General features: G+C 45.5%; 2 protein-coding genes across 5 annotated transcripts; one reads left to right on the top strand and one right to left on the bottom strand.

The window, feature by feature from the left end:
• The first annotated feature begins 339 nt into the window (after positions 1-339).
• On the top strand, positions 340-11,084 carry DNAJC27 (DnaJ heat shock protein family (Hsp40) member C27). Of its 2 annotated transcripts, none has more exons than XM_032961604.2 (8): positions 340-606; positions 1,538-1,636; positions 2,644-2,726; positions 3,313-3,382; positions 4,661-4,825; positions 5,428-5,550; positions 5,799-5,959; positions 7,441-11,084. In XM_032961604.2, the coding sequence occupies exons 2-8, from the start codon at positions 1,547-1,549 to the stop codon at positions 7,571-7,573; spliced, it is 825 nt and encodes a 274-aa protein (XP_032817495.1). In that variant the 5' UTR covers positions 340-606; positions 1,538-1,546; the 3' UTR covers positions 7,574-11,084. The 2 variants fall into 2 exon arrangements, with proteins under 2 accessions (XP_032817495.1, XP_032817496.1); XM_032961605.2 differs by lacking the exon at positions 340-606 and adding an exon at positions 613-857.
• LOC116946573 (F-box only protein 16-like) lies at positions 10,955-24,230 on the bottom strand. Of its 3 annotated transcripts, none has more exons than XM_032961601.2 (8): positions 24,088-24,230; positions 22,771-22,874; positions 21,646-21,681; positions 20,118-20,324; positions 18,300-18,464; positions 14,465-14,706; positions 12,744-12,849; positions 10,955-11,985 (listed from the first exon to the last, which is right to left on the bottom strand). In XM_032961601.2, the coding sequence occupies exons 1-8, from the start codon at positions 24,149-24,151 to the stop codon at positions 11,647-11,649; spliced, it is 1,263 nt and encodes a 420-aa protein (XP_032817492.1). In that variant the 5' UTR covers positions 24,152-24,230; the 3' UTR covers positions 10,955-11,646. The 3 variants fall into 3 exon arrangements, with proteins under 3 accessions (XP_032817492.1, XP_032817493.1, XP_032817494.1); XM_032961602.2 differs by having other exon boundaries at positions 23,926-24,127; XM_032961603.2 differs by having other exon boundaries at positions 23,962-24,127.
• Between the last annotated feature and the right edge of the window lie 1,462 nt (positions 24,231-25,692).

Here is a 25,692-nt window from a genome sequence, read left to right as displayed (position 1 = left end):
ATAAGTGGGTTAAATATACAGCTTTAATCTCATAAGACAATCTCAATGTGCTTTCACACATGGTTGTATTAAGGTCAATCAAATTATTCTCGACGAATCTGTTGTACGCAGAACAACCGCTGCTCGTGAGAAACGTATAAATACCGTAAAATCGTAAAGTTACGCCACTCGTTTCAATAATAGCACCAAAACGTCTCTATGCGCATAGCAATACAAATAAAACGGTTACAACAAGGGGCTATAATAAAAAAAAAACAATGCACGCAACAAACACTGCAAACAAATACGGTAAATCGCATTGCCCATTCACCCACCAGGGCCGCGAAAGTGCAGAGCGCGAACGTCGTCACTGCTCCCCCATGGTGCGTCCGCCTTGTGGCGGCGGGCGGTTGCGTCCCGTGGTAGCGGCGGCGGCGGCGAGAGCCTTGGGAGTCTTCCCTCGCATCCAGTCAGCGGCAGCCAGCGGCGGACGCTCCCGCAGCGACGAGCGAGAGAGGCACACAAACGGCGACTCGCTTGCGCGGCCGGAGGGGACCATGGGCGGGTCGCGGACGTGAGGAGTCGGGCCTAGGCGAGCGGCAGGCCCCGTTGGCAAGGGGGGGTGAGGTAGGCCGTCGCGGTTGGATTCCGCAGCGCGGATACGCGTGGCGAGCTGATTGCATTTGCCAGCGCGGATGAGCAACTTGCCACTCGGCTTCGCAAAACTGTAATGAGCGGGCAAGTACGCCTCGTTCGCACGTGTGTCCACGTAGAAAATACAATAGTATTTACACGGCCCCTTCTGTGAGTGCATACATTCAGCCGCCATTAGTTCAACACACGCACCTGATGATGATTGCTTGTGTTGCAGTCGAAACGTGAGAATTTTATTGTTTTATATTTTTATTATTTTATTGTTTCCCTTCTACGTGGTGACTTTACCGAAAGAACCAAGAATATAACTGTAAAGGAGTTTTACCATTCCAGTGTCTCATCAGCAGTGAGGCTTGAACTGACAGATTTATTGAAGTTTGACTTAAAAATGGATAATACATAATAATGAACGTCATTGTGGGGGATATACGTAACGAACTAAATGAGCATAAACTTGCCTCCATTATAAGACGTTCTTTAACGATATTTAAATGCAAAAGTTGGAGGTGCGTCTTGCATTCGGGTATTTGACCTGAAACCTAGCTCTGCAAGTTACATATCCGCTCAGCGGTCAATCTATTTGTTACTCAGCATGTGTTCCACTCAGTCTATATGTCACTAGTCTAAGAGCCAGAGCCAGTTCATCTACGTGTCACTCGCTCTGACACCCATTTTAATGTAGGTAATGTTTTAATGTAATCTTCGCGTGACTCTTTCATTTTTGTAATTGGTGCTTTCGTTTCTAAATGTGTGTTTAGCTCTTTGTGATAGCTTGAATGATATCCAGAGTCTATAAAAGGCTCGAAAAATACTGTACTCTTATTAATATGTACGAATGAGGAAATACTTTTTTTTCCTGGAAGGAGGTACATTTTAAATACAGTAACTCCAACCTTGTGGCCAGGAGGAGGCGATGGACTCGCACAACTTGGCCAAGCGCAAGGAGGTGCGCAAAAGTCTTCGTGTCAAGGTCATCAGCATGGGTAACCCGGAGGTCGGCAAGGTGAGCAAAAGATTTCATCACCACTGGAATCTAATTGGGAATGTCTCATTGAGACCACTGGAATTACCAGAGCATCTCGTTCCTATAGTTTCATCACGAGGGTATCGGTCCCAATGTCATCGTGTTACCAAGGTATTATCACAGATGTGTCAGTCTCATTATTAAGGCCAATAACTATCGTTAATTAACTTTTGTTCAGCATGATTGATAATTGCATGGAAATATTAAAACAGATTGGTTGCTGCAAGTCTTGAAATGTCTAACAGTACAAATAAAAGTCCTGCCCTGTGCGTGCGTCTTTGTGTGAACGTGCCACACTGACTAATGAGACCTGCTACTGGTGTCTTACAATGGCTCTGGTTGAAAAAATTTCTGATTATATTCACGATTTCATCAGGTTTGGAATCGATAATAGAATCTGAAAATGAGTATTGATAATTTATGAATGGCTTTATTGATAGGCATGGAAACACCACCAGAGTCTCGCTTCATTATGATCATTTACACCGTGCATCCCATGCAGTATGAGGTGTTTTGCTGCAAGGGACCCCCAGTGGCAGCTGTCCCTGTGAGGCACAAGGGGAAAACGGCACCAGCCAGAAAGTGGGCATTAGTCTGCCAATAGGGGGAGATACTGCTATGTGGCTTCCCAATTCAGTATTTTGTGAGTACGGTAATTTATCAGATTTGGTAAATCTGTACCATGATGCCAGCACACGGCCTACTCATGTTCACGCGATCTTTAACGTTCACTGTGAAACAGGCGGCGCATATTTATTATTAGCACGGTTGGCTACATACAGTGCGAAAGAAGTTCAACATAAATACATAATACGTAAATTACACTCCGTAGTATCAATCAGGGCGGTGCCTGGCTTGAACTGTGAACCTCTGCAACAAGAGGAAAACGTGCTCGCGGCCATGTCACCGTCCCGAGCTCTTGCCTCGTCTGCCAACCCCCGTCTCTGCCTTTGTTCCTCGTCCCTTGTGCGTGTTGTTCTGTGCAGAGCTGCCTGATCAAGAGATACTGTGAAAAGCGCTTTGTGCACAAGTACATGGCCACCATCGGCATCGACTACGGAGTCACCAAGTGAGAGCCACCCCCACAGTATACAGGAGTAGATAGGACACTATGTAACTTTGACGTGTAATATTACACGCCATTTTGCTTGGGGAGAGATATAATAAAGTTTAGCACCATTGATCTCCATTGTATTGTAGATAAGCTACTATTACAATTGAACAGTTACTGGCATTAGAATATTTACATGATTAATAAGCTTGATTTTATATTGAAATATATGTTGTAATAATGTAACTGTGTATACTCATAACATTCATATTGTATCCCTTCTAACTTAAATTATGAATAGAAACCTTTTCATGTTACAAGCAGCATGGAAACACGCTCGCGCTTGGCAATGTCACTGATTCCGGGAGGGCTGAGTGGTGTAGTGGTTAGCGCGCTGGTCTATGAACCCAGCTACCAGAGTTCGATTCCCAGCCATGGCTGATATGAGTACTGAGTGATACCTGAACTGGTCCTGAGCCCACCACTTCACCAACCTGCTCTTACCAGCATGCTAAAGCAACCCCCAGTCAACGGACTGGTGAACCGGTCCCTGATTGTGTCACTCGACAATAGACTGACAGACCATTCCCTTTATGTCATCCAGGGTCCACGTTCGAGACCGTGAAGTGAAGGTGAACATCTTCGACATGGCTGGACACCCATTTTTCTACGAAGTGAGTCCAATCAAGTGCTGCATCCTCGAGTTGGATTGCTGACAATGGTACACAACAACACCAGTATAAAATTTTGATTTAAAGCTTTCGTGACTGCAGTAATTCATATTCTTAGCTCTTTCGGTAAAGTCACGTTGAAGGGAAACAATAAAATATATATATAAAACAATAAAAATTCTCACGCCGTTTCGACCATAACACAAACGGTCGTCATCAGGTGTGTCGGTTTGCATAAATAAATTTTGTGTTATGGTCGAAACGTCATGAGAATTTTTATTGTTTTATATATATTATTATTTTATTGTTTCCCTTCAACGTGACTTTACCGAAAGAGCTAAGAATATGAAACACCAGTATCAGTTTGTTTCTGCTGCTAGCCTGAAACCTACCTAGGTTAAATTGCCCCCAAATGAGAAACTGGTGCTGTGTGGTGACCATCGGCAATCGGGAGATTAAGGAGGCCAGGCGTACGTGGTGCAGGCCACACCACCACCTCTTTCCGCACCTCCAATTAGCGTAGTTGGTTATGTACGGTGCGAAAGTTCAACATACATACATTCACACGAGTGCAGTTTCCAGCTTTAATAATAATAGTCCTGTATTTACAAAGGAAAGCCTCACTGCACCTCAATGTTTCAAAAGGATTCTGCATTGGGATGTTAACATTCAGAAAAAAAGTTTCCTGTGCGTGCATCTACATGTCTGTTTTTGTGGGGAGCAGTGGCATAGTGGTTAGCACAGTGTCAAATATCTGAACTAGTCAACAGCCTCCAAAAATTCCAATCGGTTTTAAATGAGTACCTAGTGCAGAGTGTGAACGTCAATACCACGGAGGCAAAAGCGGCCACACCACCCCCTCGTGCTGTGTCAGCCTTAATCGACTCTCGCCAACAGAATTTGTTCCAATGGTCTATGACTTGCTGAGGACTGAGATATAGGCGGATATGTGCACAGGTCAGATGTGTGAACGTCTAAAGAAAATTACAATTAGACCATGCACAAACTGGGCAGCAGTAAAGCACAAACCGTTTAAGCAAGGGAATTTTTTTTTTATCGCACTTTAAAGGTAAGCAAATGTACATGATATTAAGATTACATCACTGTTTTTGAAAAGGTCGGGTTTGTGAATATTGAAAATTAGTTACAACGTGCACAAGTCATGCGCTGGGCCTGGGCGGTTTGTTGGTCAGAAAAATGTGGAATGTTAGGATACGCAACATAACGTATATATGTATGTGCCTGCACGCGTGTCCGTGTGTTTACACTTGTGTGTGTTAGGTGCGTAATGAGTTCTACAAGGACACGCAAGGTGCACTGCTGGTATTTGACGTGGGCTCGCGCGACAGCTTTGACGCACTGGACGGGTGGCTCGCCGAGATGCGGCACGAGATGGGGCCGCACGGCTCGCCCGACGACGTGCTGGTGGTGGTGTGTGCCAACAAGGTGCGCCCGTACACTCGCTGGCACTCGTACTCCTGTACATACCGACACACGTACACGCACTGATCCTCAGGGTGGAGGCTGAGAGTAAGGCCTTTGCTTTTTAGTGGCAAGCTGCAGATTCGGAAGCAGTTTCCCAACTTCTCAGAGTGAGCAGCGATTTACAAGTCATCAACATGTATAAGGTGGTTGATGAGTAGCGAGCCAAATCTTAACGACACAGGCATCAATCAGACTCCTCCTGTATCTACCAGATGGAAATGGTTTGTTGTGCAGTCACGGATAGAAGTTGTCAAATAATGTTGGGTGCCAGAGGACATCCATGTCGCACTCTAAGATGAATAGGGGATGGCTCTTGACTCCTGGTCACATGACTTAACATTCAGGGCCTTGGCAATCATTAAGGTCCTGAATTATTGTGATCCCAAAAGCTTGAAGAACAACTAAAAGCCCTGGTCTCTTGCCTCACATGTACACACATACTCATATCCACACATGCACACATATCAACAGTGCACGATTCTCATATTTCCCTATACCTATGGTCAATGGATATCGTCTAGGTTAAATCAAGGTTCATGTGTTTATTGTTTTTTTCCATGCAGGTGGAGACAGGGCGGAGGAGGGTGGTGGATGACAGTGAGGGGAGGCTCTGGGCGGAAAGCCGTGGGTTCCTCTACTTTGAAACGTCGGCGCAGACTGGAGAAGGCGTCGGAGAAATGTTTCAGGTGCCTGTGCCAGTCTAGGTACACATTGATGCTACAAGAAGTGTCCCCATGCTCGCCGGTATTAGGTCACAGTACCATCTCAGGTGTTGTGGGTTAATGAGCACTGGACATGGTGTGCAATTAATCAGCATTTACTTACATACTAATAACTAAATGAAAATGTAAGACTTGACCAAAATCTCACCGGTTTGTCGTCAACTACACCAAGACTAAAGCAGAAACGCTGACCTAAGGTAACGCTGCCGCAGACGCTGTTTGCGGCGATCGTGGAGCTGTGCGACAACGGCGGGCGGCGGCCGACCCCAGCGGTCACCGTGGGCTTCACCAAGGAGCAGGCTGACGCCATCCGCAGGATCCGCAACAGCCGCGATTGCTGGGAGATGCTGGGGCTGAAACCCGGGGCAAACAGGTGCAGGTCACGTGCTCGCCACGCCCTCGGCACGCACAGCCGCTGCTGCTGCTGCTGTGGCTTAAAGGAAGACGCAACCCGAAATTCGTCGTGTCTCGTCGTACTGTAGATACGATACGGTACCATGTAGCATCTAAATGCAACCACATCTCGGGTCGCGCAGTCGGTCATTGGTTAGAGAAGATGGATGGATGGATGGGGAAAGGGAGTTTCTTGAATTTGGGGGCAGCAGGACAGATTGAGCGACTGCCCATTGCGGGAAGGTTGACCGGGGGTTTCGGGTGTGTAGAGGGGATGAGAGAGGAGAGGAAGGAGAGTGTGTGGAGGGGAGTGGGTCGACGTAAGAAAGGAAAGGCAGGGGAGTAGAGTGAAATGAAAGAGCAGAGTTAGGTAGGGGTGATTTTATGGTTAATTTGAAGACACTGAGTACGATATCAAAATTGACCCAGGATTGGATTGAGAGCCAGTTGAGGGTTAGACTTTAGCCATGCAATGATTGCTTAAGCCTTCATGTACTTCAACGAATTGTCGTAATTCAACATCTTGATTCGTTTCAAGAATAATTGTTTTTTATATGCTTTTCAACTAATATTGAAAGCGTTAATGCATTAGCTCATTCTGTCTGTAGTGCAGAGTAACAATGGTTTGTATATATTATCCAATATGAGAATATTTGTATTTTGAAGTAATGTAGACCTCGAAAATGTATCCGTGGATTAGCTAACCCATGGGAAAAAAAAACTCTAAATCATGAATAATATTGCATATTGACCTATTGCAATAATGTCACATACGATGGCCAAAAATGAATGACTTGGACTTACCACGGTCTTGCTTAGTTTCCTTACTCGGGGAGGTGCAGGGCCTTGGACAGTGCAACCATGCAAGGCAGATGTAGACCAAGGGACACTGGGTCTTATAACTGCATACATGTAGAAAAAACTCAACGAGATGACATCGTCACATGATATCACACAACGTGTGTTTCTCCTGCTTGATGCCATTAACTATGATGCCTTCATTATTAATGAGTATTTAATGGAAATGCGCTTGCAGCCTGGTGGCCTCGGGACCAGGCCGGCCTCGCCTGGTTTATCTACTTAGATCCCCGTGCCTTCCCGGGAATCTAGGCGAGACCAGGCTAGGTCTAAGTCACTCACCATTATCAGCAGCCACGAGATAACCACTGCCACATGAAAATGAATATTACGTAGTATACTATTTTTTAAAATATATCTTTCGTGGTTACGCATTTATTTGTGCATGTGTCTGTATGCTCAGTGTTGGGGAGCAGCGGAGTAGTGGTTAGCACACTTAACTACAAACCCGGTGATCCGAATGTAATTTCAACTCCCAGCCAACATCGGTGACGTATATCTGAACCGGTCCTGGGCCTCTCTGAACTCTGCCTTAAATGAGTACCCGGTGCGGTGTGTGTCAACATCAGCACTGAATATGTATGTGCGTGTGTGCGCGCATAGGGATGAGATTAACAAGGCATACCGCAAGCTCGCCGTGTTGCTGCACCCGGACAAGAGCGTGGCGCCCGGCTCGGAGGACGCGTTCAAGGCCATCGTGAACGCACGCACCGTGCTGCTCCGCAGCTCCGACTGACACCGCCACCGCTGCGGCACCCGCCGTCTCAACGGCGCCAGCAGTGACAGCACCAGAAGTGATACAGATGTGACGAGACAGGGTGCTAGCGGATGAAGCGGGGTACCTGGCACTGAGGTGTGCGGCAAGCCGGCGCAAGCGATATCTGGAGAAGGGAGATGGTTGTTGGCGATCGGTTGCTTTGGTTGCACCAAGAAGTTTCACTGCTGTACGAGTGGATGTGAGTGCATGTGAGTACCTGTATGTTAGTACTTGTTTAAGAAATGCGAGTACCTTTGTGTGAGCGTGCATGTGTGAATGAGTGCTTTATGAACGCATGCGAGTACGTGTGCGAGTATGTATTTTGAACTTCTTTCGCACCGTAAATAGCCGACCATGCTAATAAGAGGTGCGGTGTTGTTAATGTGCTGAGTGGTTGTTAATGTGCTGAGTGGATGTTAGTACGTGTGATAATGCGTGGATGTTAGTGTGTGTGTGGGAGAGCTTATGAGTGGATGCAAGCAACTGTTCGTCCATGTGGACACGCACGTGGTAGAGAATGATTTTGGTTGTGCCTGATTTGTGAGCGTGTTTGCATGCGATCACTTGCAATCATAAGCGATACCACTTGGGGACAGTGGGGAGCTATCGTTCGTCCTTAGAAAAGCAATAAGAGTTGGACAGGGGAGTGAACCAAATAACCGTTTAACGGTAAAGTTTCAATATAACTATGACGACGTATTTTTACTGTTAAAATAAACCTGTTAGTACATTTAACAATGAATGTACACAATCATGTTTAAGTAAAAAAGTGTAGGTGAATAGGCACTGTAGCTGAGGGGAAGGGACATTATGGGTCAGTAAGTGGTTAGGGTTGTGATTTATGTTTATTTTCAGTTAAACATAAAAAATGTATACTTAACAATGAGTATTACAAATTAAAAGTAGCTTTAACTGTTAAAATAAATCACACTGTATCCTTAATCTGGTAATCGTAACCCATGACCTTGACGTGTCAAGCAAGGCCACCTTTGGGGGAGGGTGGTGGAGGCTGCGGTGTCTTGATGTTACTGAGATATGCATGACATCACTTTGTTACCACAAGGTACCATGTGATCCCATTATATCACCTGACAGTGAATGCATGTTGACGTGATTGCACGTGATCTCATAGCACTCGGTTCCTCCTCTAGCTCTTCCACGGAGTTAAAAACAACAACAAAACCCTGTTCACTGAACACAGTCCGAGGCCAAATTCCTACTGCTCAAGGCCTGTAAGGGATCATGGAATTCCAAAGCCAATCGTATAGACTTGTTTGAGGGTTATTATTTAATGTTTATAGCTCCAGAGGTTTAGTTTTTTAACTTGTAATCACTTTTTTTTTAATCACTGGAAATGCACGCCTTGCTAATCTGATTTTAAATGTGTGCCTTACACATGCATGCACAGACATACTGTACAAATGTATAACGTATGTATGTGCATATTTGTCTTTGTGCATGTTTGTGCGTGTACCTGCATGTGTACGTATCAATAGCTATTTGTGCGCACACATACATTGCATGTAATTGTGTGCAAACCTTCTACTTGCTTGCAAGTGCACATACACATTTGCGTGTGTACGTATTTGTGTGTATGTGCGTACATGTGCAACGTGCACCAAAAACATTCACAACTCCGGTATTCGAGTGTAAAGCAAATGTGTGGGCTGGCCATCTTGTTAGGATTTGTGTAATCATAACGGTGCTATATTTGTAGACAAAACAAAAAGTCGAACAGGCATTAATCAGTTATGAAGAAAAAAACAACTGTTAATATTAATAGAACATTTAGAATTTGGCGTGTTATATACTTATGTACTTGTTAATGAATATAGCTTATTTGATCACGTTTTATGAAGGAAGCCTATGCACAGCGGGTGATAGAGGCACTGGCGATCCTGCATTGAGTAGCAGTGTGTGAATAAGGGACTGGGATTTTTCTGACGAAAATGTAAAACTCTGTCATCACTAGAAACATCTCAACACACAGGCTTGAGTGTGTTTGAGGCGGTAGCCGGGAAGGAAATTATGGATACAGGGACTTTGTACGGTGGAGTGGATGGGGTGTGTGCATCTCGGTTAATAATCCCCTTCCATCGGCAGTGCCTCACTCCGTGGCTTTAAAGTCGATGAAGTAGAAATCAATTTTTAAGAAGGGAAGGAATTGGTATCACATTTACTGTTGAGGTGTTACTGTGGTTTTATTGAACCGGCCTTGAAATCAATGTTGACTTCAGTTAATCATCAATCGTTACCCGGTTGTGCAGATAGGAGTTCAGTAGCATGGCAACAGCATCCAAAATATTACCTTTATTAAGGAAAGCTTTATCAGGAAGTTGGGATGTGTCTCCAATTCTAGATATAACACTAACATTCAACAGACTAAATAAACCATTGAGAAACATCTTTACCAGGAAGGAGTAATGAAAAACGTGACTCAACAGACAAGGGTCTGTGTTTCAGCACACTAACATATGATTCAGGTTCCTCAGCCTCCGTGTTTCTTAACATGTTTTTCAGCAGCATTTAAATAGGCGAACTATGGACTATTTTTTTACTTCTCGTTTAATTTTTCCGAGTCTCATTAGCAAGACATGGTTTGTTTAATGCTGCTGAGTTGCCTAATGTTAAACGCAAGAACTCTTCCCAAACACTATGGCCGTAGAGAATATGTAGTTCTTCAGGAAATGGTCTGCCAGGGACGAAGATGGTGGTAATGCCAGAGGATGGCGTGTGATGTCTCCAAAAAGGCCGTGATACACTTGAGAAGCTTAGGGCAATCGTCAACAGAAACAAATTCACTCTAAGAAACCGTGGCAACTTGGTACCACAAAGACAATGTGACAAGTCATGACTGACCAATGAACACGGTTACCAAGTATCCTTGATGGTTTACAGATTATGCCACCTTGGTGAGTTTTTTGACATGTGCTCTGATGGGAAGTTGCAATGCCAATTGCTCACTCGACGAGCAGTGATCACAATTGCCCAGATCTGGTAAAATATTGCGATCGATGATACAGCAACCTTTGCCAGTGATGCCAGCAACGATTGCCCTGAAATTGCCCAGGTTGTCATTGCTTTAACAGATCTCTCATGCATATGCCAGGCAGCGTTCCATCTTGTGCTGCTTTCAAATGACGTTTTACTACGTGACCGCTATCGGAGCAAGACAGCCCACACTCGCAGTGGGGGCATGAAATCTGGTCTCAAGACTGGCTGGTAGAGCGGAAGCACAGCAGAACTAGAAGGTTTGATGGCGGTTGGTTGTATGGGCAACACGGGGGCCAGCAGTGCGCTTATTGTACTTGGAAGGTAACATATTTCGTGTTATTTAATAACAATACTCAATAGAAAGTGTGTGTGAGAGAATGTATTTTATTTTTATCGAAAGCATTGTTCCATTAGCTCTTAAAATTGTGTGCCACAAAGCTGTATTGTACATGCAATATTAAAGAGTGAAGTATTTGGCCCTGTAATGGCCAGCAAATTGTGTTTTGTATAAATTCTCACTTAAAAATTCTCGTCTGACCTCGTTATATTCTACAAAATTAAGTCTGGTTTTGAGCTTAAAATGTCATGTTCAGGAAGAAAATTGTTTTTTATTGCAATCTGACAATGTGATTAATTACCTTCATATAATAATTCATAGAAATTAAATAAAAAGTGGGATTATAAATTCCTGCCAATGTTGCTGCACGTCGCAGCAAGGTGCACGCTCAGTCCTGACTTAATCCATTAAGCTATTAACGATGCATTAATTCAATGATTAAGATACATTTTTAGGCTCCCGAGCTATCCAGTCGTGTGAGCACTGAACATTATTTACGCATACTAAAGGAAAACGATATGCTAGTGTTATTAAGGTTAACGGACCAAACAATATTGTACAAAAGTTATGGCAAAAAATGTACCTTGTGCTGGAAAGGTCAAACATTACAGCCCTAATATCCAAAATCCTGGCAACACTCATCTCTCATTGCTCACCAATCATCAGTAAAGTAGAAGACATGGTAACGACCGCATAAAAAAACTACGCATCATTATACGTTTCATGCACTGCCCTTGGCTCCGTCCAGCGAGAATGTCTGTAACGCTACATCCTGCGTCACCGCTACCCCCAGGCTCTCCTCCAGTGTTGCTCGGTCTCCCTCCACTTCCCTTGGCCCCACCTCGGGGCCCGGAACCAGGCTGCCCCTCTCGAGCCCCCACCTAACGCCCATGCTGCCGCCCGGCGCGGCGGAGGGCGGACGTCGAGCTGGGGCAGGGCGGACGCCGGCGTTGTGTTGTGCATCCAAGAGTGGCGGAGGGGTCTCGCCACGGGTCCCGGCCCACGCGGGCCTCTGTCTGCCGCTGGTCGCGACAGCCTTGTCCAGGGAAAGCAGCGCTACCTAAGATTTGGGGGGGGGAGGGAGGGGGGGGCGGGCGGTTCAAGTTCCAGTTAAGTGATTGGGTTAATATTAGAAAGTGTTGATAGAATGGAAGAAAGCGTCTCGTCTGGGTTTCAGATTAGGGTTATGGTCTCGTGTGGGATTATAGTTTGGGCCAATATTAGTGTTTTAAGTAGCATTCATGTTGAAGCTCGGGCTTAATGTTATGGCCAGGATTCAGAATTACGTCGGTTTGGATTCTGATTAGGGCTACATGTTAAGGTTACAATGTTTACAACTGCATGTTCAGGTGAGGTTTAGGATATGGGTTGGGTTTTTGGGTAAATATTAGGATCAGATTTAGTAAGGTCATGGTTCAGATGAGGCGTCGAGCTACATGATAAGATCAGTGTCAGGATGTGGTTAAAACTATGGTTGAAGTATTATTTGGGTCGTTTGGTAAAGTGACGTAGATAGGTTCAAAGAAAATTTAAAAAACTACGACGTTTCGATCGCAACACAAGTGGTCGCACTCCCCCCCCCCCCCTTTTCCTGATGACGGCCGCTTGTGTTGCGATCGAAACGTCGTAGTTTTTTGTTATTTTCTTTGAACCTATCGACGTCACTTTACCAAAAGACCCAAAGAATATGAATTCCTATCGTTGAAGGTTAGGGTGAGGCTTGGGCAAGATTGGGGTCAGGATATGGGTTTGGGCTGCACGTGTAGGGTTGGCTTACTGGTGGCATGTGGCTAGTACCGGGTTGACGTGTCCCCTCACCAGTGACTGGGCTTTCCGTAACTTTCCGGATGTCGAGCGAGGCTGTGAGTCGGGGCCCAGGGAGGTTCTACCCATGTCAGGAGCAGGGCCCCCTCTTCTCCACCGCCTGAGATGTTCAGACACAAAAACAAAGATCTCTTGTGTAGCTTACATGGACTTTTGGGGCAAGTGCTGATGGCAAGCACCTTTTGAGGCCAGAATGGTGCCAGAATTATCACGTAAACGGCACTGCACCTGGCCACCTTTGTCTCCCCGGTGCTACTATTTACACATCAGGGGTGGCCAACCTGTAACAGACCAAGAGACAAAAATTACCCTGACTTCTGCAAAGAGCCAAGTGAATATATATTCGTATATATATTGACGGCTTTTGGTACAACACGGGAGACTTTGCCATTGTGATAGTAGTTCTACGTTATGTCCCTTCGATAGAGCCGCATGTGGTGGATTAAAGAGCCGCATGCGGCTCGGGAGACGCCGGTTGACCACGACTACACTATATGTATACACACAAACACAGATATATGATGTTGGGCCATTTGTAAAAGGACGTTTATTCGAAGTCTTGCCAGTGCCAGCACCATGCTGATCAGTGTGGGTTGAAGGCAAGGGGCACCAACAATTTGCATATAATTTGGTACATCTTGTTAGCCGTGTCTGGGAATTGAACTCGGGTCGCTTACCACTGCACCACACCACCCTGCGTTGATGGTAGATGTTCACTGAATAGCACGTTTTACTGTTCGACCAAATATTCAATACCCAGTCTTCAAACCCAGTTGGTATTCGGCTGAATTCCAATTTGAGGCTGAATTCCAATTTGAAGCCAAATTGTCATCCATGGTAAGGTATTAATTCCCTCAAGTCTTTCACTGCATGTACCGTCAGTGGGCACCTGCTAAAGTCCATACTGCACATGTGCAAGGGGATGGTGGCATTGGCACCATTTGTTCTCAATCAACTTTGTCTCTCCTGATCTACGGGAAGCCCAGGGCAGGTTGAGATATCAATTGCCTGCATCTGAAGGTGTTGCATGTAATGCCAAGGGAATCAAATTACTGTCTATTAAAATCCTTAAAATAGATGATTAGAACTGTTCACCTAAAAGTGCTATATATACAATAAATCATATGTTTACCAACGTTGGGGCGATCCCTACAATACCAACAGGGTATTGCAATGATCCAGGAATTGGATCGTCTGTATGGATCATTGACATGACTTCCTCTAAACACGATTTAAGATGAAGCCCATAAATAAAACGGCTTTTGTAGACGCGTACCAAGGCTGGGTCACAGATTTCCCAACGTGGTTCATCATAGATTTTTGGGCTATGATACGCCATAATATGAACGATGAAAACGTACGTGTCATGAGTTTGACACTTTGTTCAATGGAAGAAAAAACTTTTGTTCTGGTGAATTGAGTGCTCCTGGAAGGTGTTTACGACAGGAGGACCACGAGGCCGATAGCCTGGGTACGTATTTACAAGATAAGGGCTTCATATTCTTGGTTCTTTCGGTAAAGTCACGTAGAAGGGAAACAATAAAATAATAAAAATATATTGTTTCCCTTCTACGTGACTTTACCGAAAGAACCAAGAATATGAATCCCTGCAGTCACGAAAGCTTTAAATCAAAAGATAAGGGCTGTTTGTATTTTGGGTTACGTCTCCCTCCGAGTACATGACAGCGAAGTGGTGCCATGGTGAGAAGACGCACGCGAGCTTGGTGGCGTCGACGGGCTCGTCGTTGTCCAGATAGTTGTAGCGCAGGGTGTCCGCGGGCCGCGGGTTCGACGCGCGCCAGGGCGGCAGCTCCCTGCCGCTCCCCCGTGTGCCGCCACCCCTCGCGGACGTCAGCATCATCGATCTCGAGCCCGGCACGAGCCTCCCCTCGGCCTGGCTGTCCGGCCTCGCCAGCGGCTGCACGTCCGCCACAACCAGGGCATCCTCGGGAGGTGTCTGCATCATGTCATCATATCAATTTAACACTTTCCGATGACGTACGTGTACGTCATCAGTTTTTCTTCAGATTCCGTTCCAATGACAGAATCGAATCGATTCCGAGCGAAATCGGAGGTAAAAAGGCCGTACGGGAGGGCGTGCGGCACAGTTTGGCACCAACTATCACAGAGTGCGGTCGTGTCGCTACAGTTCTCCGCGGTGAGTACAATGCCTTTAAAAACAACGGCGCTATGCCTCTCTAAATAAAATTAACGCTATTCGCTTGCACGTTCCGGGATTCAGCGGTGAACGGGACCCAGCCTGCAGACGTCTCGGAATGGGAAGGGGTTAATGTTAATACCGCTATCCCCATGCTGTAGATCTCACGGAGGCGTATGGCAGGGGGGGACCCCAGAGGTAGCTGTCCCTATCAGGCACAAGGTAAATGCAGCACCAACCACTGAGTGGGCATTTTTCTGCTGGTAGGGGGCGATGTTGCAATGTGGCTTTAAAAATAAAGTTATTTTCAAGTGATTTATGCTATTTAGAAAAATTGCATCGTGACGCCGGCACGCATGGCCTACTCCTTTTCGATACATTTTAAAGGTGCTTTAACGTCCAATTTGAGGCAGACTGCATTTTTCTAGGTTAATACATTTACAGTATTAATCGGGTGGCCACGACCACTGCACACGACGCAATTGTGATTCATAATGGCACCTCGACTCAACATGTGATCCACCAACCCTGGACTCCACAGTGCGGAGTGACAGGCGTGCGCTGCACGACACTCATCAATGTAACCATTATCGTTTATATCATTATCGACATCAATAAGCATGATAGCAGCCGTCATCATCAGTGTCATCACCATCGGTATAATGACTGCAGAAGTAGTGTCCAGCCATTTTTTGCACGTGTTGTGACGAGTGCAGAGGAGAGAATTTTGAATGGACATTTCGTCATCGAAAAACAGAATTACTGATAACTCTGTTGGCAAATAATTGACACATTTTTATTCAACCTAAAAGAGCCGTCCATAAATGACGTCACGCGATTTTTGACGATTTTTGACCCCCCCCCCTCGTCACATGGCGTCACAAAAAGTCAGACCCTCCCTCAAATATGACGTCACAAAGCTCTGCCCCCCCCCCCCCAAAAAAAAACATATTTCCAATTTGAAAATAAAACATGCTTCAAATCGCTTTAAATTATTGTCATTGTAGTGCGTATTTAATGTGGCGCTGCACTCTTGATGTCGTAGGAGTGTTGTTATAACAATTAGTGTTGTTATAACAATTCTATATTTATTTAAAGTTGCGCATTTGTATGTGACGTCACATTTCTCAAACACCCCCCTCCCCCCCCGTCGTCATACATTTTCACAAATGTCTGACCCCCCCCCCCCCCCCACTAGGTGCGTGACGTCATTTATGGACGGCCCCAAAGCACTCTGTGAATGTGCTCCCAGTGTGGCAGGGTATGGCGTGTGGCCACTGCTCTAAGGATGGCAGGCAACAAAATGTACGAGCCCAACCAACCCAGCATTGCGTTACCGCATTTCTGATCCATGACGCGTGCGCATGGTGACATTTTTCACTTGTTTATTTTTGTAAACACGATCACGACGCTTGGCCAACGGTTTGTTCCGACAAGGGCGGCCATTCATCGCGAGTCACTCGATATTTATGTTTTATTCATTACTCATGTGCACCGTGCTCCAGCCAACATGCAGGGAAAACTTTCAACAGTGGCATTGGCAGTGGAGCTCAGCGAATTAACCCTGGCTTAGACATTTAATTATGCATCGGGCTAATGGAAATGGCCCTTATGCAGACCAGAAAGAGGGAGGGCCATAGATTGATGACCTTTGTTTATGACCAGGGTGAGAATCCATTGAGATGAGCTTATTTAGCAAGAGAGAAGTGACAACAATGTGTCCAATCCACTGCTGGATGAAATAGTCCAAAAGCCACGTTGGTTGGTGAGAGGGAGGCCCAGGACCAGTTCAGATATCATTCACCACTGATGATAGCCGTGGCTGGGAATAAAACTAAGGTTGCCAGGTTCACATCACATTGAGCAGTTTCAGTAAATGGAGACCGATTTTTTTTATTATCAATTATTAGCTTTAAAGAGGTTGATTTTTTGCTTAAGTCCATGTACAATATATACGAGATGTATTATGTGATGTATTGGTGCCAAAATAAATTATAATCAACACCAAACAATATGAAAAAAATATAGGAGCTTTTGTTTGACAGGCCTGACTTGATGAGACTCAGAATGTCCAAATTAGTGCAGAGTTTGCAAGCTTGAAAACAATTCTGCTGGAAAACATTGCTCCTGAAGGGGCATAGACGAAGTGTTGAAACAGCCCTTCATCTCTTTTGTTAAAGCATCATACGTATGTGTTTCTACGAGCAAATACTAGGTAACAAGTGATACAATTGAAAAAAGAAGCGTAAATGTAATATGTTTGAATTAAAATGATAAACCATTGGAACATCTGAAACATTCTAGTGTACAATACAATTTTGATTTATAGAGCATTTAGATGTGCGCACATTTATTTTATAGAGAGAAAAGTAATTCGTAGGCAGAGGGAAAAAGTAAGGGCTTAGGCCTAGACTTGAACATGGACAGGGAGTGTCGTACGTTGTAGGAATAACATTAGTGACATCAGTGTGCAAACAGCTTGTGTTTGTGAATACAGGTGGCTCCAATTGCCTTGGTAAGCAGTCGGCATTGTAATGATTCACACGACTGAAGGTTTGAAGAATTGTTACGATTCGAGGTTAGAGTTCAATCAAGAACAGATTGTCTCGTTTGTACCATCTCCTTTGTACTGTCTGTCCTATTCGTCCAGTCCTGTTTGGACATCTGTGAAAAATAGCTTCATAGCTCATCGGATTCTTCCAGTCTAAATAAAGATTCTGAATCTGTTTGATCTGCTATTGTTCCATTACAGCAAGGTGTCTCACACTCCAATTCCCGTTGCGACCCACTACGGCATGCCTATTTGCCTAACCCATTTACCAAGCTTCGACATTTAAATACAAAGCAAATAATTACACGAAGTACACATCTGATGATTAGTGTTAGGGTTAACCATAACCCTATTGTAATTTGAATTAGTATTACTATAGTGTCAACCCCTTATCAGCGCCTACCTTATTACAGACTAATTCAGACCTTATTAGTCATCCTGAGCCTTTATAAACCTCAACATTCATCCTACAAAGTCCCATCACAAAGGAGACACACACAAAAATAGAAAACTTTTTTTTTACTCAATTTCATATACAATAATACGGGTAAACCGTATGGGTTGACAGGTATGCATTCTCTGTCATGTGGGACAACAACAACAATCGCCGTTTGCCACTAAATGGCGGTGACAACACTACGGCGCTTGTGCCAGGCTAGGTGCACTTTGAATCACCGTTATCTATGTGATGTGTTTACCAATCATCAGGCAAGTGCAGGGTATACTTTTCTGCAGGTATCACGAGTGTAATAATCTACTTTACTAGAGTCAAAAAGATCATTTTCCATTCACACCACTGATGCGCCATCCCAGTTGGTGTGAAATCAGAGAACAAACTCACCTTGGGCCTCAGGCAGTGCAGCTCATGCACTGCCTGGATGTAGTGGCGCTTCCAGAGGCCCTGCTCAAAGGGCGTTGGCGAGAAGCCCAGGCTCCAGCCGAAGCGCAAGCACTTGGGCATCCACAGGCAGTCGCTCTCTGAGAGGTGGCGCCAGTACCAGCAAACCTGGTCCATGCACACACAAAGAAAAATATCCCCCATAAAGCCTTTAACAGACTGTTGGGGCAAGTGCTGTTCATGAACACGAATGAAGGCCAGCACGGTGCATGAGGGGGTGGTGAGGGCAGCACCACGGCCGACCGTCTTTGTCTCCCCAGTGCTGATGTTTACATACTGCACCAGGTACTCAAATTGAGGCAGGGTCGATCTAGGAGAGGCCTACGACTTGTTCAGATATCTGCCACTGACATTAGCCATGATCTTGAACCGAATATATGTCACCAGCATTGGAAATGTAAAATATACATTTTTTACTATGTAAGGATTTGCAGTTGTGATGAATAGCTCTCTGATGTGTTTTGGAGTTGTCCTGTGTGTTGGTTGGCAGCATGTCCAATGTTTCACTCCATGTGCTGGGAGCTTCCTCAGTTCCTGAAGAAGTTCTTGAAGTTACTGAAGAAACTACCAGTACATGCAGCAAAAAATCAGACAGTTCCTGAAGAAATTTCCAACATGTTGGGAAAAAATCGTTGGATTTCATGCCGAACAGTACAACCAGAAAATAGATCAGGGAAAATGCATTATTATTATTAGAATCTGGCATGCAAATTGTACAGTTTGAGCAGATTAAAGTCGATGCTGGCCTGTGACATTTCACAAGTCCAGTTGTGGCGCAGAGAGAAGAGGCTTCGCTGTAGAGGAGGGGTAGAACTGTGAAATTCCACAGGCAGGGTCTAGGGTACGCTAACCTTTCAGACAACCCCATGCATGTAGAAAACATTTTATGTGCCTTCTCTATTTTTCTTTGCTGAAGCAGCCACAACCCCAAATGCATGGTTAAGTGGGCAAGTGATCCAGCGGGCAGATGAGCATTCGAACATTGAGGGAATATGTGAGTGAACAGGTTGGCGAGTGAATGAGCGAGAAAAATTAGCTTGGAGCTTTGAGTGTCACTCCTCCCCGGATGTGTGGGTAATTTCAGGGTACTTTGGTTTCCTCACAAATACTGATAAACATCTTTAATATGTCTATTGAGACTCAGATATGCTTTCCTAGACAAATAAAATGCTTGATTTTTTTAAGTTAACAGGACCTAATTTACGGCATTAAACTGTGGTATAGGACAGTTTCTGAACTTGTCATCATGACCCTCCAGGGACTGCGTTTTTATGAACACCAATATTTTTTACTTATATGCAAACAAAGTTAATGCATGTTGCATGCACCTGATGATTGATAACAACAAAAAGCTGGAGCGTGGTGTAGAGTACAGGTAAAATGCACTTACATTCACAATGACCACGCAATGGGAACCAGTGACTGAGCAGGTTAACCAACTGGTGGATCGGCAAAGCAGACATAACTCAAAAGCATACAACTCAAATAGAGTGGACAACAAAAAGGGAAAAAGACTCAAGCACATTTTGCCTTTACAGTTATTTCTCTGTCATTGTTGTATATCTTGTCTATATTGTACCTTGCAACCTCAACATTGTATTTGGTCTGCAGTTACTTCCTTCCTGAGTAATTATCTCAAATACTGCTTTGTTTTGGCACCTCCAGATGCACTGCATGGGAGGTGCAGTATCGATATTAATTTATGATGATGCGATGTGCAAGTGGGTGGGGGACTGAATGGACGAGCAAGCTGGTGCTGACCTGTGCGGCACGGCAGAGGCTGCGCGGGTCAAGGTGAGCGAAGATATAGAGGCAGAGCACGCGCGGGAGGGCACGTGCCGGGTCTAGTGCACGCTGAGGAAGCGCGGAGCTCAGCAGCGCCTCGCAGTGCCGGAGCTGGCGTTCGGAGCAGAAAGAAAGCACCTCCTCGAGAACGCGGCGCCGCTGGATATCCGTCCAGCGTTCAAACTTCTCTCGCGCCAGCCAGTAGGAAGGTGGGGGGAGAGGGAAAGGGGGGGGGGGGGCAAATGAGATGGACGAGGAGGATGGTGGAAAGTAGAAAGTGACACTAGAATAAATGGCATCTGAATTTTGTCTCATCTCATCAACTCCATCCCAGGTATCCTATGAGCTTGTCAGAGTGAATGTTAAATTATGAGCAAAGGACAGATTATTGAAATAGTAAACAAAACATTTAATTTGATGGAAACAAAAAAAATGAAGGGTCTGTATTGGAAGTTGAGTACAATCACAAATACAAACTTCATAACATTAATTATTCACGGTGCCTTCTAACAGAATAGTCAATGCCTCTTATTTTTTTTATTATCCAGGTTACTTAGGATTAGTGTAAACTGTAATTTCCATTCTATGAATGAGTCCATCTTCCTACCCCAGCTCACTGAAGAAGGGCCATTGCCAAAAACGTTATCCCATAATATATGTGAATGTTAAATGCCAGTGTTAATCCTTATCATCATTCCTTCCCCCCTGTTCATATGAGCGGTTTATATTTCCACATTCCCGTGGGCACAATTCCCTTCCCATCCAAACCTAAGAGCTACTAAAATGAATCGGGTTTCTGTCCATTCCTATGTGTCATGTCTGTTCCCATCTCTTCCCCTAATATTTTAGCACTTATTCCCATTCCTGCAGAGCCAGTGGGAACCCATCAAAGTTCCACTTTCTAGGGAGAACGCTGGTGTCGTTTGGCATACACAGCTGCCACTGACGCTTTTGGCGATAATCTATGTTTTATGAGGTCCAATGCCATCACGAGGTTTTTCTTAGGTTTTTGCCAAAACGTAAGCGTTTGATTGGGGGTTTATTTGCTATTCAAAATTCATTAATGTAGGGAATCCCAAACGCCAGACTTCGTGATTCACCACAGTATGCCTTTTTCACGTATATCTGGGTTTTCATTGCGAATACAAATTAAATGTTTACACGCCACTGCGCACACCTGATGATCGGTAAACATGTCCCACGAAACGAGAGCACTGATGTGTGGTTGAATAAAGCGTTTACTGATCTACGAAGCCCGTATTCATAGCGGCCAGGCTGACGAGCGGGACAAGGCAAGAGGCCAGGTAGGTCAAAATGTGTGTTGCCCTCTCCTCCAGTTGGGCAACAAGCTGACACTGCAGCGAGCGCCAGCCAGACAACGCTCCTATCTACCGTCCACTCAGGGTGCGGGGGGGGGGGGGGGCACTGGAGACAGGAGGGGGAAGCTGGTAGATGACTTTGGGAGGCAGGTGCTGGCAAGGAACGATGAAGAGCCAACTCTCACCCATTTGGCAACCAGCTCCCGCCGCTCCTCAAACACCTGCCAGACGCGAACAAGCACACGCACAAACACAAACACAGCAATCGGTGGGAGGCATCAGCAGGATTTATTTATAACGGCGGCATGCTGACGTGGAGGCTTGTTGTGAGTCTGCATGGATCGCCATTGTGTAATGAGGGTGTGACATGCACATTTTACGCGTGTAGAGGGTTGGTTTTAGGTAGAAATTTTGTTCCCCAATTTTGGTAAATTTCTTGTTCAGGAGAAAATCTAATCAAGTAAAAATATATTTTTTACAGATTTTTTTTTAATGTCTAAAATTGGTTTAATGGATTTAATCTAATAAAGGGTGCTAGTAAACATATTTAAACATCATAACAATTGGGAACTGGTTGTAGAGGTGAACATTTGCGTAATCATAAACAATGTTTAATTAAATTGTTTTTAAAAATGTATTGTGGGAATTGTACAATATTACAGCCATGGTCATATTTTACAAAACCAATGCACTTTATTTATAGGAACCTGCGAACCCATTGAGCAAAATATCTGTAATGCAAGGGAGACGTAGGATGCACATATAATGCAACAGGAAATGTACATAACGCACAATGTCATTGCACATTTGTCAAGACACGTGACCGTGGGGTGACACGGGTGTGGGTGGCCCTAAACCAGGAGTGGAAATTCCACATTCCTGTCACAAGCTTATCCACTGCTCACTTGGTAATATTGACAATTATTCAATGACTGGCGAAGGTAATTTTTTTTGTTAAAAAACAATCTCATACTTATTGAATGCCACTCCAGAGACCCTGAGTTTGCTTCACTGAACTTGAAATGAGACCGAATCCTCCCCCTCTATTTCCCCCCTTCCTTCCACGAAGAAAAGAGATCTGACGCACGTACCACATAACGCTACAGTCCTACACGTCCACGTTGGTTGTCTGTCCGAGCCGCCTATCCCGCTATGCACCATTTATTTACCTGTCGCGGAAATTGTACACCATCCCCCCCCCACCCCCCCCCGGTTGGATCAATAAAAGCAATAAAAAAAATAAAACCTCATACTTCTAATTGGATGCCCAGTGTGTGTTCATGAGCAGGACAATTAATGGCCGAAGTTACCTTGTCGTTACTCGGCACGTGGTTCAAGGGTGTCCAAGTGCTGAACTTGGTCTGCATCTTCGCCGCGCCGTTCACTTGCTTGGGAGCTGCAAACGCCATCGAATCTACGTCAGAGGAAACACAGTGACATGCAATTTGTAATATGCATAAAGCATTAAATACTAACGAAAACAATTCATAATTCTGTCCACCAGCCAATTGGCCTTCTGAATCAAGATTTTTTTGCAGCATTTATTGAAGCAGATAAACGCAAAGTGTGGTCCCTGGTCCAGAAGGCCCAGAGGCTGATGGACCACTGCATTTTCTCATGTGTAATCGTATTAACCGTAATATACCACAACACAATGCATTTATATACATTCAGGTTGGCCGTATGAGGTAGATTTGTGGAACTCCCAAATCCACTGCGCTGCGAGACAGATGACCAGGAGATAGCAGTACAGAAGACCTGTGAGCGTCAACCCCTCATATGCTTGGTGGGTTTGCTCTAGGTATTGTGTAAGCTTCCTACCACTCCTTTGAAATTAACCTGACCAAACATTCCAATGCAGTATCCTCCACGTAGGGAGTCTTGACATTTGACGAGGCTTTCCTCAATGAAGTTTATAATCCGAAATATTGGATCCGGCTGCACGGCACGGTGATTGGAGCGCGTGCCTTGCAACCATAAGGTTGCGAGTTCAAACACAGCCGGGGATTTACTCAGCCCATCACCTGTCAAACACCGACAAAATTAGTACCACATTGTGGGAAAACAAGAGAGGCTGATTTGTGCAAATATCCACTTGTCATCGGAATGTGGAATTTCCACCATGGAATTATTATGGTTAAAAAGTAGACGATTGCCCCGCCACGCTCACTTGACCTGCAACCACTTTTATTAGAACATGATTAATATTCTAAATGCAGCAAATTAAAACCTGTGTGGACCCGACACTCATTCGGGCATGCTCGTATTCAAGTCAAAACAACTCTGCTGCTGCTGTTGCTGCTGCTCAAACGCGAAATGCGACGGCGCTCCATCTGCGTCGACCGCTCTAAACCAGCCGGTGGAAACTCGTCGTTCCCGTGGCGAGACAAAGTACATCCGCGGCACATTAATTATTTTAGAGACCCGTAAACCAGCGCGGCCGTGTTCCCTGCTTTCCCCCTTACCCGCGATTGCAACACTGCCGTGCCGCAATATTTTACCGTCAGCAATCCTCTGGCCGACGATGTTGATCGCTTAATGCTGTTTTTTGACAAAGGACGCTAAATCTATAAATGGTAAATCGTGAAAGCGACCACCACCACCATCACCGACAGCCACGCGTTTACCTGCGCGTCGCCACTCCAATACCGCGCCCCGTGATTGGTCGACAGCGAGAGCCCCCGTCGCCATGGGAACGCCAATGGAGGAGCGCGGGGAGACAGAGAGCGTGAGGGGAGGGGGGAGATTCGGGGCGTGGTTACGTCATTGTGTAAGACACGCCCCGCGTCTCGGTAGCCCCGCCCACCCACGCTGCAGGCACCGCCCCCACCCCCTGTTCACGCTTTCCAAGTACAGGGACTTCCCTACTTTCGAGAATTCGACTTACGAACTTTGCGATATACGAACAAACCAGGTCCGTACGTCCAGATGCCTGTTCGGACCGAGAGTCGTAAGTTCAACCGCCGCGCAATAAATGGCGGTGGTGCCATCTACTGCAGAACATAAAGAACCAGTGGCATCTACATCTATATGAGATTATACAATTTTTTAAGCCATTCGCCGTGTTTAGTGTACATGCCGTACAACATATTTGGAATCACATACCTGTAATCCTCTTATTAGTACCTACCTTAGTACAGACCAATTCAGGCCTTATTAGTCACCCTTGTGCCCTTATAAACCTCAACGTTCATCCTACAAAGTCCCATCACAAGGGAGAAACACAGAAATATAAGCAACACATTTATTTTACTAAATTTCCCTATACAAGAATACGGGTAAACTGTACGGGTTGACAGGTATGCATTCCTTGCGTCACGTGGGACAACAACAATAACCGCCGTTTTGCCACTAGGTGGCGGTGAAAATAGCTTTATAGCTCATCGGATTTCTCTAGTATAAATAGTATTAAGATTTTGCGCCCGTAAGAGCAGTCCTTGAAGGATGCGTCGGCTTTGCTCCAATTACTAGATCTGGTAGCAGGAAGGAAGTGATGGCGAGATGCGGTCTTGGCATCAAATACATTCGTCGTAATCACCTGTTGCTGGTAGGAACCTCCTGGTTACACCAGCAGCCCACAGGGGATTATTGTGTCCGTCCGTCCGTCGTGCATCCAAAAATGGGAGGGGTGGGGCTGGGTGGAGAGGGGAGGGTGGGGAGGGGCTGGGTGGGGAGGGGCTGGGTGGGGAGGGAGGGGCTGGATGGGGAGGGGAGGGTGAGGAGGGGCTGGGTGGGGCTGGGTGGGGGGTGGGAGAGGTGGGGCTGGGTGGGGAGGGGCTGGTCACCCCGTGGTGCCCTTATAAAACTCAACGTTTAACCTACTCACGCCGGCTTGTGCCCGCCCTCACAGTCGGGCATATTTGCGGAATACACCACGCCGCCGTTGACCCTGGCCATTGACCGAGCAACCCAACGTTCCTACCAGCTCCCTCCGCAGGAATGTGTTTAATTTGAACTTGGGTGCCTGCCCGACCAACCCGATGAACTATCTCTGAATTGGGGAAAAGGGAGAACGGGGGTGGAGGTGGAAATACTGTACTGCTGTTGACTTGAGGAGGGAGATAAATGGATGAGTGAGTAGAATCATTGGTGTGGGGAGATGGATTATTTGATAGGTGGGCTATTGGTTGGGCAGTTGGATGAGCGGTTTGGTCGGCAGATGAGTAGGTGCGTGGCTGGATACTTGGCAATGGATCGGCGTTCACTTCGCGCCACCTGTCAATACTCGTTTC

Source organism: Petromyzon marinus, chromosome 27 (genome assembly GCF_048934315.1).
Source record: "Petromyzon marinus isolate PM22_M1 ecotype Great Lakes invasive population chromosome 27, UKy_Petmar_22M1.pri1.0, whole genome shotgun sequence".
Lineage (NCBI taxonomy): Eukaryota > Metazoa > Chordata > Hyperoartia > Petromyzontiformes > Petromyzontidae > Petromyzon > Petromyzon marinus.
The sequence above is the reverse complement of the archived record's forward strand: the minus strand, read 5'-3'. Positions and strand labels throughout refer to the sequence as shown.

Excerpts from the sequence above, each read along its gene's own strand:
- LOC116946573 (XM_032961601.2), bottom strand. The coding sequence starts at position 24,151 with ATGGCGACGGGGGCTCTCGCTGTCGACCAATCACGGGGCGCGGTATTG. Across the intron at positions 20,325-21,645 it reads GGGAGCTGGTTGCCAAATGG|TTTGAACGCTGGACGGATAT; the intron begins GTGAGAGTTGGC and ends GCGCGAGAGAAG. Across the intron at positions 12,850-14,464 it reads GTCGACGCCACCAAGCTCGC|GCGGTGGAGAAGAGGGGGCC; the intron begins GTGCGTCTTCTC and ends TGAACATCTCAG.
- DNAJC27 (XM_032961604.2), top strand. The coding sequence starts at position 1,547 with ATGGACTCGCACAACTTGGCCAAGCGCAAGGAGGTGCGCAAAAGTCTT. Across the intron at positions 2,727-3,312 it reads ATCGACTACGGAGTCACCAA|GGTCCACGTTCGAGACCGTG; the intron begins GTGAGAGCCACC and ends TATGTCATCCAG. Across the intron at positions 5,551-5,798 it reads GCGTCGGAGAAATGTTTCAG|ACGCTGTTTGCGGCGATCGT; the intron begins GTGCCTGTGCCA and ends ACGCTGCCGCAG.